The sequence below is a fragment of the Myotis nattereri genome, assembly GCF_964212035.1.
Source record: "Myotis nattereri genome assembly, chromosome: 2".
Classification (NCBI taxonomy): Eukaryota; Metazoa; Chordata; class Mammalia; order Chiroptera; family Vespertilionidae; genus Myotis; species Myotis nattereri.
In genome coordinates this window covers 84,452,135-84,470,148 of record NC_138076.1, presented here as the reverse complement: position 1 = coordinate 84,470,148, position 18,014 = coordinate 84,452,135, and the positions used below count along the sequence as shown (strand labels likewise).

General features: G+C 45.9%; 1 protein-coding gene across 3 annotated transcripts in view; it reads left to right on the top strand.

The window, feature by feature from the left end:
* Positions 1 to 18,014, top strand: part of ENOX1 (ecto-NOX disulfide-thiol exchanger 1) — a 593,708-nt gene that overhangs the window by 482,865 nt on the left and 92,829 nt on the right. For all 3 annotated transcript variants that reach the window (XM_081082747.1, XM_081082748.1, XM_081082749.1), the window contains one exon: positions 15,696 to 15,880. In XM_081082747.1, the coding sequence (XP_080938873.1) occupies positions 15,696 to 15,880 (185 nt within the window). The remainder of the gene's footprint in view (positions 1 to 15,695; positions 15,881 to 18,014) is intronic.

The window sequence follows — 18,014 nt, the reverse complement described above, 5'->3', positions numbered from 1 at the left end:
AGGATCCAACAAATAATTCAAGTTCTAAACCAGCCAGACATGTTGAGTTCTTACCCACAGAGATTGGCAATGATGAGTCTCTTTAGGCATAGAAGAGACCCTTAGAAATCATCTTGTATAGCCTCCTCCTTTTTTCACAAATAGGAATATGCAGTCCCGTGTTGAGAAATTTTGTTATTTGTCCAAGATAGTAAATGAAAGTCTAGAACTCAACACCAGTTTCCTTCTTTCTAGGCTAATGACTTTTCTATGGCATGACTAATTTCATGGGAGAAAAGCTCCAGAATATTTCTGAAATGCCTTAAGTGGCATCCTAAGAGTCAGTTGCCAAATAAAATCCACCAGGGACTTTGCATGCCTGCTATGTGTGTGGCACTGTGGTGCCATTTGGAGGCAAAGGTAGACTGGAGATGTTCAGTACATGTTAACGTTAACCCAGACAAAGCTGGCTGGGCCTTATGCTCAGTCTTTCCATTATTTTCCGTATTTTCTACTAACCGGAGATTGGCTTCAACACAGGTGGTGTATCCAGAAACTGTTTTTAAGCTCATTCCAACTTTTAAAAATATTCAGGAAATTGACACAATCCCTTTTCTAGTTGGGTGATATGTATTTCCTCAGAAACAATCTGCTCAATGGTTTTAGGCAAGAGAAAGAAGAAATGCTTTCCTTTGGTAAAGAGCACATTGTCACAACCCATGTTTCCACTGCCTAGCTCTCCAAAAAAAGTGAAAAATTAAAACTAAGGACATTTCTCAAAGCACAGGCATAGAGTTGATGGTTGATCTGCAATGATCTGAGCTACAGTACTAGCCCTTTAACTTCCCTTCTTTCCCCATGTTTCCTTTGCATTCCCAGGGCCAGGGAGAGCCTACCTGCCCATCACCATTTTATTGACTCTCCATCTAACTTCAAGATTTAATTGAAGTGCTCTTCCTGCTTCCTGTTCCTGTGGCTTTTCTTTATGAGTTGTACCTCCCAATAAATCTTTAAAATAAGAGTCTATGGGAGAAGATCTGCAATAATATCAATCTTACTGAGATGCACAGACTCTGAGAAGATTTGGCCTAGAAGAAATCTTAGAAGTAATATGTCCTCTCCCATCCCACCCCATGTTCTAAATTAATGAGAAAAATGTGGGGTTTTTTTTTTACCCCCCCTCCCCCCACAATAATTAGTTGGAATGCTGAGAAAGTTCTGCAAGTTTATAGTGGGTAACTTTTGCAATTACAAGTTTTCAGGCAAAACTTATTTGGCAAATCTTTTGGAGATAGGATAGGGGATTTCATTCTTCCTTTAGTTACCTACCAGTCAGTTGTTTAAGAATGCCTCCACCTGCCACCTGCCATCCTAGACTTTCCCAGTGTAGTTTACGTGACCTGAGCATCCTAGTCATTCATTGCTCTATGCTTAGTTTTTTTCCTCCTTAAGTTGCCCTAAGCAATGCCATAATACAAAGCAGGGAGAAAACGGAAACAACACATGTTCAGTGAGTTCTCATGATGTATGTGAGAACATGATATCACTTTACTTGCAGTGCCAGATTAAGGAAAAAAAATAGCAAGTGAAATCTTCTAAGACTAATATTCAGTTTTGATCTAAGAGTGTTGCTTATCTACTTTAAAAAAAATCCTAGTAGCATATCATCAGAGTTCTCTCTGTTCTGGAATAGCACTGGGTCATGGTTCCTTACAGTGCCTGCTCTCTATTCTCAGAAGTCTCAGCAAGATTAATAGATAAAAAAAAAAAAAAACCTGTGAGAGCTGAGAGTATCTGAGAAGTTGTATAAATCTGTTCATCAGAACTCTGTCTTATACCTGGAGAAGGTTTGTTTTGTTTCTATTTTTTTAATATATTTTTATTGATTTTAGAGAGGAAGAGAGAGTTAGAAACATCAGTGATGAGAGAGAATCATTGATCGGATGCCTCCTGTACGCCCCCAACTGGGGATCAAGCCCACAAGCTGGCCATGTGCCCTTGACTGGAATTGAACCAAGGACCCTTCAGTTTGCAGGCTGATGCTCTATCCACTGAGATAAACCAGCTAGGGCTGTTTTGTTTCTTTGTTTTAGCAAATAAGGGTGAAAACATGCTGAGATGGGAAGACCTTCCACCTGCTATGCTCCTTAAAGACTAGTTCAGGATCTTTTCCTCTCTGGCCAGTGCATTGCATTTTATACAGTAAGTGGACAAGAATTTGTTCAGTGAATAGATAGGAAATTAAAACTAGGAAGAGCCCTAGCTGAGTGGCTCAGTTGGTGGGAGTACCATCCGGTACACCAAAAGGTAGCAGGTTTGATTCCCTGTCAGGGCACATGCCTGGGCTCCTTGTTTGATCCTAGTTGAGACTCATATGAGAAGCAACCAATTGATGTTTTTCTCACATCAGTGTTTCTCTCTATCTTTCTTTTCCCTCTTCTCTATCTAAAATCAGTAAAAACATATCCTCAATGAGGATTTAAAAAAAACTAGGAAGAATGAAATTTTAATCTGTTGAAGGATTTTTCCCCCCATTTAATCCAAAGGAAACACACAAAACAACAACACAACATCTACTTAATTGTCACAGACCTGACTATGTGTTCCAGATGAGGACCCCAGGTGTAATTAGAGCCCCACCTCTCTCTCTCTCTCTAATACCCTATGGCCTCCTTCCAATATATAATCGTGTCTGCATGGCACTCTGAGGTCAGTGGTACCAAAATGTGAGATGCAGATTGGCATCACCATAGTTCCTCTCAGGTCTCCCCTCCCAGAAATACCTCCGAGTCCCCAAACTCCCATTGAGTCCAGTCCCTCCTCACTCCTCTGTGGAATTCTACTCCACCATTATATATCAGAGACTCTGTCACACTTTAGAGCAGGAAGAATGACATGCTCTCTCAAAGTAAAGGATGGAGCTAAAAGAAAAAAATTAGTAAGGTAACATTTGAAACTTTTTCCTCTAGAACTAGGTTGAGGCTACTGCAGATGGAAAATATATCTTGATTTTTTAATTTATTTTTTAGTAATTGAAAGTTGTTAGATCCTTTGGCTTTTGAAATAGAAATTAAAACTTAATTGGACTGTTTGCCCCTTCCGTAGAACGTTTATGCCCCAAGGAATAGTATAATTGATGCCAGATCGTCAGCACTGTGTTCACAAAGCACTTTATGTAAAACTATACATGGCACCTTCTCTCTCATGTTCAATAAAAAGCTAGTAACAAGAGAGCTGCTTCCTCAGAGGGATTCTTTTAACCTTTCAGAAATAAAATATTTCATGCTAATTCCTGCTTAATTGGATGGAAGTCATTTCTTTAAAATCATTGAGCATAAGTTTGAAATCTGTTCCATCCCTGACCTCTTTAATTCAATCAAGGTCACCTCATAAACTTGCCCAAACAGCTCTATTTCTCACTCGGAAAAGGGGGTAGAGGTGTTTAAAAGCATTAGTGTTTGATTATTCATACTTAACTGGGGCTTTAGCACTTGCAGAGGGTTTTTAAGGACTTGCTAGTAAGAATAAATCATTGCTCTCTGAAAATATATTCATCAGAAACCAAAAACAAATCATCGTAAGGAGCAAAGCAAAAAAGCAAAAATGGCTTTTTCTGGAGAATTGAAAGAGATTATCATGATCAATACATAGAGGGCTTTAATATCTCCCCGGGAAATATTGCTATAATTTAGCTATCAGACAGTTTTCTTGTTTATTTGTTTGGTTGTGTGGGTTTTTTACTAATCCTCATCAGAGGGTACTTTTTCCATTGCTTTTCAGAGAGAGTGGGAGAGATAGAGGGAAGGAGAGAGAGAGAGAGAGAGAGAGAGAGAGAGAGAGAGAGAGAGAGAGAAACATCGATGTGAAAGACAGATTGGTTGCCTCCCACACGCTCCTACTGGGCCAGGGATCAAACCTGCAACCCAGGTATGTGCCCTTGACCAGGAATCGAACCCGAGACCCTTTGGTGTGTGGGCCAAGGCTCTAATCACTTAGCAACACCGGCCAGGGGCAGACAGATTTTAAAATATGAGCATTCTCCCTGCCCAAGGACTCAGAGAAGATGAATTCTAGGTTTATGGGAGCAGGATTTGTAGTACTCAGGCTCTGGGGCTGAGAAGTAATGAGAAGATGTGTCCTATTGAAGAATGTGAAGTGGAGCCAACTGAATGAATGAGAAACCAAGAGTTCTGCAGTAAATGCTGAGAGGCTTCATTCCCATTTTCTAGGACTAACTGGGGAATGTCAAGCTCTCCGCGAAGCTCTTTTGAAGAGAGGGTCATGTGGGTGGCCACGTCATTAGAAAGACTCTGAAAAGGTGGCCCATATGAGTGAGAATAGGTATCCCTGGAAGAGAGAGTTTAGGGTCACTGAAAAGAGCAAAGAAATAAGTGAACCAGATGAGGTCAGGAGCCTCTTGAACTATTTTAGTTTTGTTTCCGGGGTGGCGTGGCAAATGAGGTCCCTTCTCCAAGCCTCAGCAGTAACATAAGGCTTATCCTGAGAGAGTTTCCTCAAGATTGTAAGAAATAACCAATTAAGGGATTCCATGGCATCTGCAAATCCCAGGTACTTTGGCAGTGTTGAGAATTGACACTGGAGCGATAACAGAAGGTCTAAATGAGATGTTCCAGCCTTGGCTGCACATGAGACAGACCTGGGGAGCTACCTACAAATACCAATGGCTGGGAGTTAGTGCCCTGGCGGCGGTGTTATTAAAATGCCCCTCAGTGATTCTGGGGCACAAAAGGTTGAAAACACTGGCATGTAACAGGAGGATTCATGGCTGTCAATAATAGGTCAGGAAGAAGGAAAAACACAGGTTGAGGTCAGGCAGTAAAATATGAGAATGAGAGAAAAATAAAAATGGAATAAGAGAGAAAGTGGTTTAGTGGGAAGGAAGTGACTGGCATAGGCAATAAAAAAAGAAAAATAAAAAAAAGAAAAAACAAAGAAAGAAGAAATGAAAGGGAGGCTGTTTTTTAGTTTAGGTATGACATGTGTGACACAGGTGGGGACTCCCCTGATCCTGTGAGTGCCAGGTGCACTTGAAGTGTTTGTGGTTAGTTGGGAAAGAGGCTACCTGGGAGGACAGAAGACATGAAGTCAGGCTGATGCAGAGACATGTGATGAGAACCAAGGACAGGGTCCCTGTGTGTTTTTTTCCTGACTCTGGGAGAACAGCCAGGGACTGTTTGCTCATCTGTCAGTGGTGAGAGAGGGAAGCAGGGATGCGTGGACATATAACAAAGAGAAAAGACAGCGTATCTAGCGGCGGCTGTCTGGGGAGAGCTTGCACACAGGCCCGGCCCTGTCTCCTCTAGTGAGAGGCTCGGTCTAGGGTGGTGAGTTCCCACAGACACAGCGCTGCAGGGCCACCCCTGGGCGCAGGCCACAGCCCGCTGCAGCGGGAACCTTCTCCAGAAACGCGGCTGCGAAGAAAAGTAATACCCAACATCTAGTAGATCAGAACACTGTGTTGTGGAGAGACTGCGCTGAGGATTTCTGAAAACATACCATCACAGTGTCCTCACAGGAGAGGCAGCAAGCGGCTTTCAGAGAGGAACAGGTGGGTAGATTAACGAAATGTAAGAAGGCAAGGCAAGTGGCAGGGACTCCTAACGGCCATGTTGGATGTTAAAAGCTGGAGAGGAGAGGGTCTTTCAATAACAGAGAAGCTGCTAGAAAAGCCTGAGAGAAAGCAGGTGTCCAACAATAATGAAACAATTCTAAGAGTGGGAGATGGTTATAAAGAAAGCCTGAGGAAATAGGGATGGTTTTTAAAGGCCATGCAGCTGTGGAAAAGAAGGCTCTCTTACCCTTTGAGACAGCAGGGAGGGACCTGGAGAGCAATATGCTAAGGAATAAGCCAGTGAAAGGAAGAGTATCTCATGATCTCACTCATATGTGGAATGCCCTGGCGGCTTTGTTATTAAAATACCCCTCAGTGATTCTGGGGCACAAAAGATTGGAAACACTGGCATGTAACAGGAGGATTGATAGCTGTCAATAATAGGTCAGGAAGAAGACAAAAACACACACAAAAAAAAACACAGGTTAAGGTCAGGCAGTAAAATATGAGAATGAGAGGAAAATAAAAATGGAGTAAGAGATAAAGTGGTTTAGTGGGAAGGAAGTGAACAAAATAAACCGAGGAACAAAATAGATCCAGAGACTTAGACGCATGCAGCAGACCGACCTATTTCAGATGGGAGGGGGGCAAGAAGAGATTAGCTAATGAACGTATATGCATATATGCATAGTCCATGGTCAGACAATAGGGCAGGGAAGACCTAGGGAGAGGAAGGGAGCTGGGTAGAGGGAGTCAATGGGGGTGGGGGGGGGGGCGGGAAGAGACATCTGTAATACTGTCAACAAAGAAGATACATTTTTAAAAGGCTAGGGAAGGGGTTCTGAAACTTCATCATGCATTAGAATCATCCTAGAAATGTGCTGAAATGCATATCCCTGGGCCCCATTCCAAAAACTCGGGTTCAGACGTCTGGGACGGGACCAGGAAGCCTCACCTAAGAGATCCCAAGGTGAGACAGATGGGGGCTGTCTGTGGCACAGACACCGGCCTGGCGATGCCAGTGAGTTCACACCCATGTCCTTTTCCTTTGGCTGTGCGTTTAGAGAGGGTCTGCGTGGTAATGCCAGGCACACCAGGCGTGCATCAATCACTCTCAGTGTCGGTGCCGAGGATATGGGCAGGAGAAGACATCCCGGCAGCCCATCACTTCCCACCAAGCTTAAAAACAAAGTCTCGGTTCCCATTTAGACTAGACAGAGTTTCTAGAAGGCCAAAACTGAAGCGGGGAGGCGGGGGCTTTTCTCTTCAGCTCATCTTTGTTACCACAGTATTTGGTGTTTTACTATAAAGTAAAGACTGTGGGAAAAGTCGCTAATCCTTGCAAAGGGCAATGCCTCGTACTGAGAACATGCTTAACTTTGGGGCTGACCCTCATTTCACCTTTTAGGAAGTGGATGTTTCATGTGGTAGAAACCTCCAGTTCAGGAGTGTGTGGGGGGGAGATTTAGGGGGGGTTAGGGAGAGTAGGAAAAATTACTTCCTGAGGCAAGATTTCTTGAAGGAAATTAGAAGTGATTTTTTGTTAAAAGGAAAAGAAACCTCCAGGTTAAAAGGAGGAAGAAGTGATGGCCTTAACATTGCCGGCAGATCGTCTGAGAGGAGTAATTCCTTCAGGGGAAGGGTTGCTGTTCAAAGCTTTTCTCAATAAATAATTATTAAAAAAAAAAATAAAGAAAGCTCCTTTCTTTGGACAAGGTCTATGACAACGCAGGGTGAGTCTGCAGAGCAGGCCCACTGGTGGAGTGCTGCTCCCAAGGTGGGGTGAGGCAGAGGCCACGGGAGGGGTCACCGCGTCAGTGTGGGTTTACCTTGGTTTAAATCTGACTTCCCTGTAAAGCAGCGGTTCTCAACCCATGTGTCGCGACCCCTTTGGCGGTGGAACAACCCTTTCACAGGGGTCGCCTAAGACCATCCTGCATATCAGATATTTACATTACGATTCATAACAGTAGCAACATTACAGTTATGAAGTAGCAACGAAAATAATGTTATGGTTGGGTCACAACATGAGGAACTGTATTTAAAGGGAAAGAAGGTTGAGAACCGCTGCTGTAAAGAATCTTTAACACGTCAGAGGTGGAGGAAAAAGTAGTCCTGCATCTTGGAATTGGAAACAGGAATTGAAAGTGAAAAAGGAAACGAAGTCTCATCAAAAGAAAAGGCGTCCCGGCGATGCCCCTCTTGATGTGCCTGCTGCCTGGACTTGGGGCTCTTAGCACAGCCTCCTCTCCTCAGCCTCACTGAATCCTTGCCTTCAGCCTCCGCACTTTCCCGGAGATGGCTGGGCCCCTGTGGATACATCTCCGCTGGGGGGCAACCCTCTCCTGCTTCCCCCCAGCTGACTTCGGCTGCCCAACCCTGGGCTCCTTCATGAATTAACCCTCGCTCAGCTCTGCTTTCCCAGCCTGGAGCCTCCTCTCCCCGGACCCTACCACTGTAACACCCTGTGGGGCGAGCCACCCGCCCCCCCCCCCGCCCCAGGGCAGTTCTCAGAAGCTGCCCCAGGCCCATACCTGTGTTGGGGGCAGGGGCACTTCTCAGGGCAGGTGGGAGCCGCTCTGAGCCTAGAGCAGGTGCTCAGCTAAGGTTCCCAGGAGTCACTGCAGATGTGCTTCCCTGGGGTTAGGCATCCCTCACCCTGGCGCTCCAAAGGCATCCCTCACCAGCACAGCGCCCTGCAGTGACCTTCTAAAGGGCAGCGGCATCCTGCTGTTGGAAGCCTGTTTCCTTCCCCTCTTTTCCTCTGAGGACAGTGGGGGTAGATTTGGGAGGTATCAGAGGATAATGTCAATGGGAAAGTGATGAAGCGTGATGTGAATTCTCAATAGTTCAGGAGCCCAGAAGCAACCCAGTCGCTGCCTCCGTGCAGACCACTTCATTAGGAAGAGCTGTGTGGAGGGAGGGCAGAGGGGTTTTTTTTCCGAGACGCCTGCTGTTGGTTGTGCCTTCAGACTAACATTTAAGCCATTATAATAGCAGGATCTGCTTTACCTGCACTCTCCAAATTACCCTCCTTCCATTGGTCTCACGCAAGGAAGGAAGCACACACTGCAATGTGCTTCTGTTTAGCTCTCCCCAATAATAACTAATGCGCAGACTGTATTACACACCACAAGTATAAAATGTTATGTCAATGCTAAGTTGTAATAATAATCATCCTGCAACAGTGTAGCAGAAGGAATTTCCGTGGGCAATTTGAGGAAGATTGCTGTTTCAGTGGTGATACAGGTGTTACTGCAACACAGATCGATGTGGTTCGTGGATACCAGACGAGGCGATCTAGCAGGAGACTGGCCCTGCGCAGGCCCCTCACGATGCTTCCCAGCTCTGAGCCTGGATGCTGGGAGCACAGAGCTACCGAGGGGCGACCGAGGGACCACAGCCTCAGCAGCCAGTGCTCCACGTCATCATCTGAGGGTGGGGGGCTGCACCTTCCTCGGGCCCCTTCAGACCCTGGGGGCAGACCTGTGTGGGCAGAGGGGTTTCTGCCACCTTTACTCGAATCAGCGGTTCTCAACCTGTGGGTCGCGGCCCTTTCACAGAGGTCGCCTAAGACCATCGAAAAACACACATATAATTACATATTGTTTCTGTGATTAATCACTATGCTTTAATTATGTTCAATCTGTAACAATGAAATTGGGGGTCACCACAACATGAGGAACTGTATTAAAGGGTCGCGGCGTTGGGAAGGTTGAGAACCACTGCAACTGAAGGCGCAGGACACACAAAGCAGAACGCAGGGGAGGAGGCCGTGGGGTAGGCACTCTAGCGGCGGTGCCTCCGGAGTCCCGAGAGCAGCGTGAGTCCTGGGACACAGCTCTCCACATGGAACGTAGGAACTGCTGAGGCTCCGGAGCTGAGCAGTTACTGGCTATCAGTGTGGCCCCGTCAGAGGAGAGGGACCGCGGGGCAGAAGAAGGGACCCCTCAGTGGTTCCGATCAGCCTCAGACAGCCAGGCGGGCGGGGCCGTTTCCGAATTTCTCCTGCAGTCGACGTGTGTGTTTGTCTTAAAGGGGGGCCATCCTCTGCTTTCATAGCAGAACCTCCCTCCAACAGAACACTTCCCCGGACAGAGGCAGGAGGGCGTTTCCCTCTGCAGGAGCGGGTAGCCACGCAGAAGGGCCCTGGCTCCCTTCCCTCCGGAGCCGGAGCCGCTGCGTCCCCCTGCCCCCAGGCCCGATGCAGAGCTTCAGAGTTTAGGCTGCGGAGTCACACCTGCTGAGCGCCAACCCTCCACCCAGTATCAGCCTGTGCAACTCGTGTCCGCAAACTCGGTCTCCTCAGCTGGAAATGGAAATGCTAGCCTAGTATTTCCTGCATTGTGTTTCTGTGAGGGTGCAAACGTATCACATTACCTGGCACATGAAAACATTAGCTCTTCCCGCCACTATTACCACCCTGCAGCTGCCGTCGCTGCTGTTATTTGGGGAAGATGGGCAAGGAAAACGGAGTAGTGGCTTTTGCCCGAATCCCCTCCTCACTCCCTACGAGGTGCTCAGGGCCCTGGGACGGGGCTGACATGGGCCACCTTGAGGGTGCAGAGCTTGGAGCGGGGGTCCATCCAAAAAAAGTCAAGGTATGAAACCAGAAGGACAAGCCAAGCACATAGTTCCTTCAGAAGTATTTGTCCAAGTAAGCCACCCAGAACCGCAGTCCAGGACCCAGGTGACAGAGTGAGCAGCGGTTCTCAAAGTGTCCTCAGGGCACCACCAGCGGCAGCACCACCTGGGGCTTGGAGGAATGCGAATTCTCAGGCTTCATCCCGGACAAACCCTATTGTACGACCCAGAAATATGTGCTTCAGCAGGCCCACCAGGGGAGTCTGATGTGCCAATAACTAGGAACATTGGGTTAGAATAACACCACTTTTTATAAGTCCCAAATCTTCAGTGGCTTAAAAAACGTATGTTTATTTCATGGGCATAGAAGACTCCAAAGCAGATAGTCTTGGCCTGTGGGCACCTGTCCTCTGGGTGGTGATTCAGAAACCCGGGTGCATGACAGCAACGGGGAGAGAACGAGGGATTGAACAGAAGGCAAAGGTCACGCCCCTCAGGCTCCACTGGTGAAAAGTAGTCACACGGTGACTCCTGAGGCGCTCACCTCTCAGGAGCAGCACTGCCCTGAGCAGAGGAAACTGTCGTCTCTGCCACAGAAGACCACCTGGGGACCCCGTGCTCTGCAGGGAGGCCTGCAGCCTGGAGTGTCTCTAAGTCACCAGGCCACCCAGGCTGGAAGGCGAGCAGATACCCTGGGGATACCTTTGAGGCCTCAGAGCCATCCAGTCACCCAGGGTTCTGGACCTACCAGCACAGCCCCTACCTGGGCAGCAACGGATGAAATCCTTGGAAAGGACTTTCCTGGCACACGGGAAAGAAGCACAGTTTAGCCGCGTCCCCAGGCATTGCACCCACGTTCCAGAAGGACATCTGGCAAAGCGGAGGGAAGATGTTAAACACAGAGTTCCCCAAAGACACAAAGACAAACTGTTCTTGAGAAATCCCGATATTGTTAGAAACAATTTGTTAAAGTGTTTTATTAGTTAGTTACCTCTTGCCTGAGCATGAAAAGGATATTAACCTACTATTAGCTTCTGGGACATAACCCAAAATAACTTACATTTTTCATTTAGTGCTAATTATTTTTCTGAGGCTGGCTCAGGCCGGTAAGAGAGAGATTTCAAGGCTTTCATCAGATTATTTACTTAGAGAAGTTATGCATGCCTTATCTGTTTCCATGGAAACACACATAAGTAATGCAAGAGACAGAGGAGGAGGTCACTTTGACCATAATTACTATAAAGGATAATGGTTTATGTGGCATCTAGGAAAGAGTACAGTGAGGTGACGTAATACCTTTAAAACCCCTTCTTCAGCAGTGTAATTTAATCTTTGGATCAATTTTCATACTAGTTTCACTTTGATAATTTTAGTAATCCGGTGCTAATTTTTAAAGTGTAACTTAATCTTGTTTAGCAAAGCTTTTTCAATGTTGTTATTTCATTTTTTATTCAATCAAAAGATTTCAGTAGCAGTTTTTCTAAAGTCCCGGACGAGTTTACAGCGATGGCTGCCCTGGCCTTACCCTGGTTTCTGCCGCAGCTCCTCGCACCTGGCCTCTCGATCAGTGGTAGATGGTGAATGAATTGATGATAATCCAGAGGCATCACTACATTCAGCAGTGCCTTTAAAATCGCCAAAGGAAGATTTAATTATGTTCAGAAGAGTTTACATTTAAAGTGTCTTATTGTATGCTTTTTTAAAATTGAAAATCAGTCATCCACATGTGGTAGCTGTTAGCTAAATATTCCATTTATTGGAACACAGTGCACTCCTTGGGGATTCTTACAAAAAGATGCATACCGTAGTTTATTTTTAATCCTTAAGCTTATTTGAATAGTGGATTTATTGTGCAGTCTCTCAAGGGTAAATTTTATCATGGAAGCTTCATTACACATTTTTCAAAACCATTTAATTTAATACAGTGTCCCAGAAAGAACTAAAGAGAAATGAGTGGACCTTTTGAGTTTTGGATTTTTTAATACACTGAGAAATTATGTTAGTTAAAAATTATTAGGATTTTGTTTCTTTTAGAGCTCCGGTCCAAGAAACATAATCTAGCTTCCTCCCGGGTGGAGTCCATGTTGGCTGCAACATGATGCTGAATAATGTTTACAAACATGTGGCCTGGAGTTAAGTGGAGTCAATATACAATTTCTCACCCTTTAGAAGATAACCATTTTGCTGTCACATGAGTAACCATATTTTTTTAAAAAATATCTTGCTTGAAATCATTTAATCAAGAATGTAAATCAGTTATATGCCCAATTATAAAAACATTGATGCGATTGGCTATGGTACTGATTTGGGGGTGGGGATAAGGGGTTGGATAGAGGAACAGGTGCTGGGGTTTTTATATAGACAATGATATCACATTCCTACTCCAGAAATGCGAACAACATTGTATCCTACTTGGCAGGCACAGTGGTCACTTGGCTTAGCCAAGAATAAGAACTGTCAGTAGTGCCACTTCACAGGCTTATAAGAGAACCCCTAAAATAATGGATGGTGCACTCTCCTATATGTATTATGTTCAGATAATATATTTAAATAATGTTGCTGGCTCATGCTTTATAGCTGCTTGCATTTTGCTACACCGATTTCAGCATATCGTGCAGACTATGCAATTCATTTGGAAAATGTAATTTTCATCCCTGCATACTAATCGATTTCTTCACAAACACCTGCTATCAGTTATGATAATAAAAATGCCAGTCTGAATTGAGAAAGGGCCAAATAGAGCTTCCTAAGGAAATGACTTAAGTGTCTTTGAATGCTACTAAATGTAGTAATATGCTTATGTAGTGCCAACACTTTCTTCATCATTTGCATTTTCTGTAATTCTGCCCTATTACAACATCCCTCTTTCAAATGATGCCTCATAACTATTTCCTTATGGATTGGGAAACTGAACTGTCAGGAGTTGGTGTCTCAGGGTGTGGACAAGATCTGCAGTTGGGCTGCACGGTGCCAAAACACTCTAGCTCATGTTCCTGGGTGTACCCTGGCCCATTTCTGGTTTTCTAAGTCCCTAAAACCTCTAAAATCAGCTGATCCTTCGTTTCACTCCCACACATACACCAAATAAAATTTCCCCTATTCATTCCCTTCAGCTTCCAGTTCATTCCACAACCAGCACCAAACTGATCATCCTAAATCACCAGTTTCCTCATGTGCCCCCACTGCCCGAGCACCGTCAGTGCTTCTCAATTCGTCACTCCAGTGAGCCCAACTCTGCATTCTGACTCCTGAGCCTCCGTCCTCTCTCATCACCTGGCACGGTTCACCTGCCTCTTTCTGCTTCCACACAGACTCTTTCCTGTTTGGTCAGCCTTCCCCTGCTTCCTGACTCAAATACTCCCTCCTCTGTTCTCGTCTCTGGACTTTTGCTTGTGCTTTGGCTGCTGACTAGCTGCCCTTCCCAGTTCTTGGCTTGCATCCTTCTAAGCCACTTTGATTATTCCAGCCTGCATGTTTCCTCCTCTTCTCTGAACTCCCATTGGTGACTCCCTTGTTACATCCCTTGATACTAAGTTGCTTGTTTAGTCATTCAGCCAACATTTATTGAGCACTGACTCTATGGCAGGCAGCACACTGCCCTCTCTTCCTTTGAATGTGTTAGTTTCATTCAAATGTGTCACTTTCTATTACATTTTAAGCTCCTTGAGAGAAGGGATATATTTTGTCTCCTTTTTCTGATCCAAGATGCCCAGACAGGTCTGGGCACAGAGAAAGTATGCAGTAAATGCTTGTTGACTAATTGATCCCTAATGGCTGGTGCTAGGGAATTTTCTGGTAAATTGCATGTTCTATTTGATTAGTAATTCAGTGTTGACTATACATAGATTATCATTTTGAAAAGCAGAATACCGTAAAACACTCAACTGTAAGACTATTTGTGACATAAATTGATGTTTGATATTTGAGGAGAGAATGCAGTGAGTGTCATAGCGCTCGGTACAGACCTGTCATCCTTGAACTGTGAGGTGCAGGTAGAGCAGTGGTTCTCAACCTTGGCTGCACGTTTGAATCACCTGGGAATCTTTTTAAAATCCTGATTTCTGGGCCTCATCCTCCGGAAATTCTGTTTCTTTGTTATGGGGTGGAGCTACAACATTAGTAACAAAGAAACAGAATTTCTGGAGGATGAGGCCCAGGTGATTCTAATGTGCAGCCAAGGTTGAGAACCACTGAGGTAGAGCCTCTGGGAGGCTGCCCCCCGCCTGGCTCTCTGATTGGGCTTGGGGTGGTGGTGGTGGTGAGACTGAGAACCAGATGTGCAGTAGGTCCACACTATGCCCCCACAAACCAGAACTTACTTCTAGGAAGAAGTTACTGATAACAAGCTGTTACAGTTTTCTCCCACTTTTCTCTTGCTTCCAAGAGTGGAGAATGAATTTTCTGTGGGAGGGAGAAAAGAGTATGGAAAACTGGTGGGAGAGGGAAAGGGGAGAGTCCAAGACTGGTTTCGAACAATCTGATAAGAACCGAACACATCTGGACGGCACAGCAGCCCAGTGACTCAAAGCGAAGACGGAGCCAGCAGCCTGGGCGTGAACGCTGCGCTGCTCGCTTTGAGGGACTGGACACGTTCTCTGACTCTTCCGTGCCTTGTTTTTCTCATCTGCAAAAAGTGGGATAACAGCAGCACCGGCATCATAGGCTTCGGGGGGGATAGTTGTAAAAGTGAGTCAGTCCATGGGAAGCTCGTGGCCCAGTGTCCATTATATGGTGAGTGCCCAGCAAGCAATGACATTCATATGGGAGAGACCACGAAGCAATTCGCTGCAATGTGGGGGAGGGTTCCCCATCCTTAATTTCCTCTTTGTTCATTCATTCTCCGCTTTTACTCCGTCTCCGTTGTTTCCGAAGGCTTGATGTGTGCGAGCCTGCGTGGACTGCCTCGGTTTCTCAGTAGATGGAGATGTGACTGAGGCCTGGATCTACACACAGAGAACTTTAGGGTTCAGGGAGGAGTATGCGCGTACCCACTCGGCCTTGTGGAGAAAAAGCGGTTTAAACTGTTGGTAAAACCGATGGAACGAGGTTACCATTCTGATAGGAGTTAGGACAATTTGCCCCAGCAGCAGAGGAGGCTGACGGTGCGCATATCAATCCGCCCTCCCCGGGGCTGCTGCTGCCTCTCACCCTGTGCAGCCACCAAGGCTGAGAAAGAAGACAGACGGAGCTGCGAGGAGCTGGGCAGCCCAGCAGAGGGGGGAGGACTCAGCGTGTGGATGGGGCTGTTGCCTGGGAGGCACATACTAACTTTCGAGAGGGTGCCGAGGATATGGGGAGAGGTCATGAGACAGAACGTTGGAAGAAATTAAATCTATGCCCACAGTAAGCATTCATATGTAAGACAAGACAAATATAATAGATGAAAATTGCAAAAGAAATAATGCTCACCCACGGCAGGGAGCCTTGGGACAAGGCGTTTGGTTTTACTCTGAGCTGGTACCACCTGTTCAGAATTTGGGTGAGAGTCCCTTTCCCATAGCAGGCCCTGTCAGTCTAAGCAGGAAGGTGACTCACCTGAACTCATTGTTTGCCCCCCCAGCCCTGGCGGCTCAGGCCTACGCCCTGAAAGAGGAGAATGACAGCCTCCGCTGGCAGCTGGATGCCTATAGGAATGAGGTGGAGCTGCTGAAGCAAGAAAAAGAACAGCTTTTCCGAACAGAAGACAACCTCACCAAGGACCAGCAGCTCCAGTTCCTGCAGCAGACCATGCAAGGCATGCAGCAGGTACCGGCCCAGGCGTGTTGTTGTGGTTGTTTTGTCTTGCTTTTCAGGAAAGGGATGTGTGTAGTCTTTGGATGTGAAATGAGAGCCATTTGCAGGGCAGGTGAAGAAGAAGAAATGACAACTGAAAAGCTAAGTTGCTAGGACAGGAAAGTGTGATGACTGTGTGTGGGAGGGTAGAACCTGGCGAAAACCCCAGATAAAGAAATTACGTTGAGAAAGGCACCCTCCAGGTAGGAAACACAGGAAGAAAGTCTAGGCGATGGAAAGGATTGCAAATGAAATTGAGCTGTGCAGCAAACAGGCAAAAATCCTGATTGTGACACAGGTGCTTTGTAATCTCAGAACGTTTAAATCAAAAGCATACTGACTGATTTACAGAAGCATGGGGAGTTTGTTTATTTTCAAGATCAATGGAAACATAAGCTACATTGTTTCCACTTCTTCTGGATCATACCTGGGATCTAGTCAGGTCCCACGAGCACCCTAGTATATAGTTAAGACATGTTGTTGATGGGATGGATGAAGCACTAGAATTTGGGGGAACTGGCAACTCACAAATAAGTCAATCTGTGTGCTTTTGTTAATGAATTCCAGATACCTTGCACACTCAAGTTAAATGTGTATTTCCAGCAATTACTAGAAGGAGACAGATGCTGTGGGCTTCTGAAGAAGGGAATGGAACACAGACTGTGGGAAATGAGGGATTGAAGAGAGGGGAAAGCTGAGCCCTGGTAGTGGGGGAACCAAATCAAAGATTCACAGCTGGATTTATACCTGAAAATATCAATTGATATCTGATACACTTAGGGTGTTTGGGCCTTTGAGTTATCATAGAATAATATAGTATAAATTATCATCATACATAGGTATTTTTTTTCACCCCTCTGAATATGTAAATCTAACCACTCTTTCCTGGCAAAAAGAAAGAAAAAGAGATCGTTTTTATTTAAACAATGCGAAATTTAAGTAGGATAATGGGAAATTAAATCCCATATAATAAAAGGCTAATATGTAAATCCACTGAACGGCGGAATGACTGGTCGCTATGACGTGCACTGATCACCAGGGGGCATACGCTCAACACAGGAGCTGCCCCCTAGTGGTCAGTGCACTCCCACTAGGGAGCACCCCTCAGCCAGAAGCTGGGCTCACGGCTGGTGAGCACAGCAGCAGTGGCAGGAGCCTCTCCCACCTCTGCAGCAGCAGACACCCCCCTGACAGGTCCTGGACTGCAAGAGGGCATAGACTGGGCTGAGGGACCCCTCCCCCCGCCCCCCCAGTTCACGAATGTCATGTACCAGGCCTCTAGTGTACATATAATGAATGATATTTTTTAAATCCCTCCATCCATATTGACTGCTGTCTAAGATCTGGAGCATGATTTGCCTACAAAACTATCTTAATGATTAGAGGTAGCTGCTGCCGAAATATTCACCAAGCAGGAAAAAGACAATTGAGGAAAATGGACATGAAAAGAAATGAGGATTAAGATATAAACATGTTAATGACCAAGTCACAGAAATTATGTCTTAAACATTTACTGCCATTTTAAAGCAATTTTTGAGTCTTGGCTTTGAGTCTGACTGGTTGATGTTCACAGTGTGTGTTAGACACATCAGTGAGACTCAGAGGTAAGAGTTCACCAGGAAAATGTCCTGACAGTTGTTGCTCAGGTCCCTGTGCTTGGAAATCGGTGTAGCGGCTGCTGTGTGAGGCTCCTAGCGTCGTCCAGATGCCCCAGCACTGAGTGTGTATTGGCTCCCTTGCCAAGAGAAGGGTCTGCTAATTTCCCAAAAGACCACAAGCTACTCTGCCACACCTCCCACAACCGGCCCTCTTTTCTTCCGGGAAAGATTATCCTAGTTGCTTTAAAAGTTGGTGAAACCTTTAAAGCGGTTGAAGATTCAAATCTAAGAAAGTCAGAGGAGATGAGGATGTGCTCATCAGTCGGGGGGGGGGGGCGGGGGGAGTAGGTTCGGGGGAGGTGTGTGTGTGGCAGCCAAGGGCCTGGTCCACACAGGAGCAGTGTTATAAACCACCACCCAACCACAGCCCCTGTCAGGGGAATTCGGTTGCTGCAGCTTCTCATGCATTTGCAGAATCTCCTTAGTAGGAAAATTATTTTCGTCTAGTT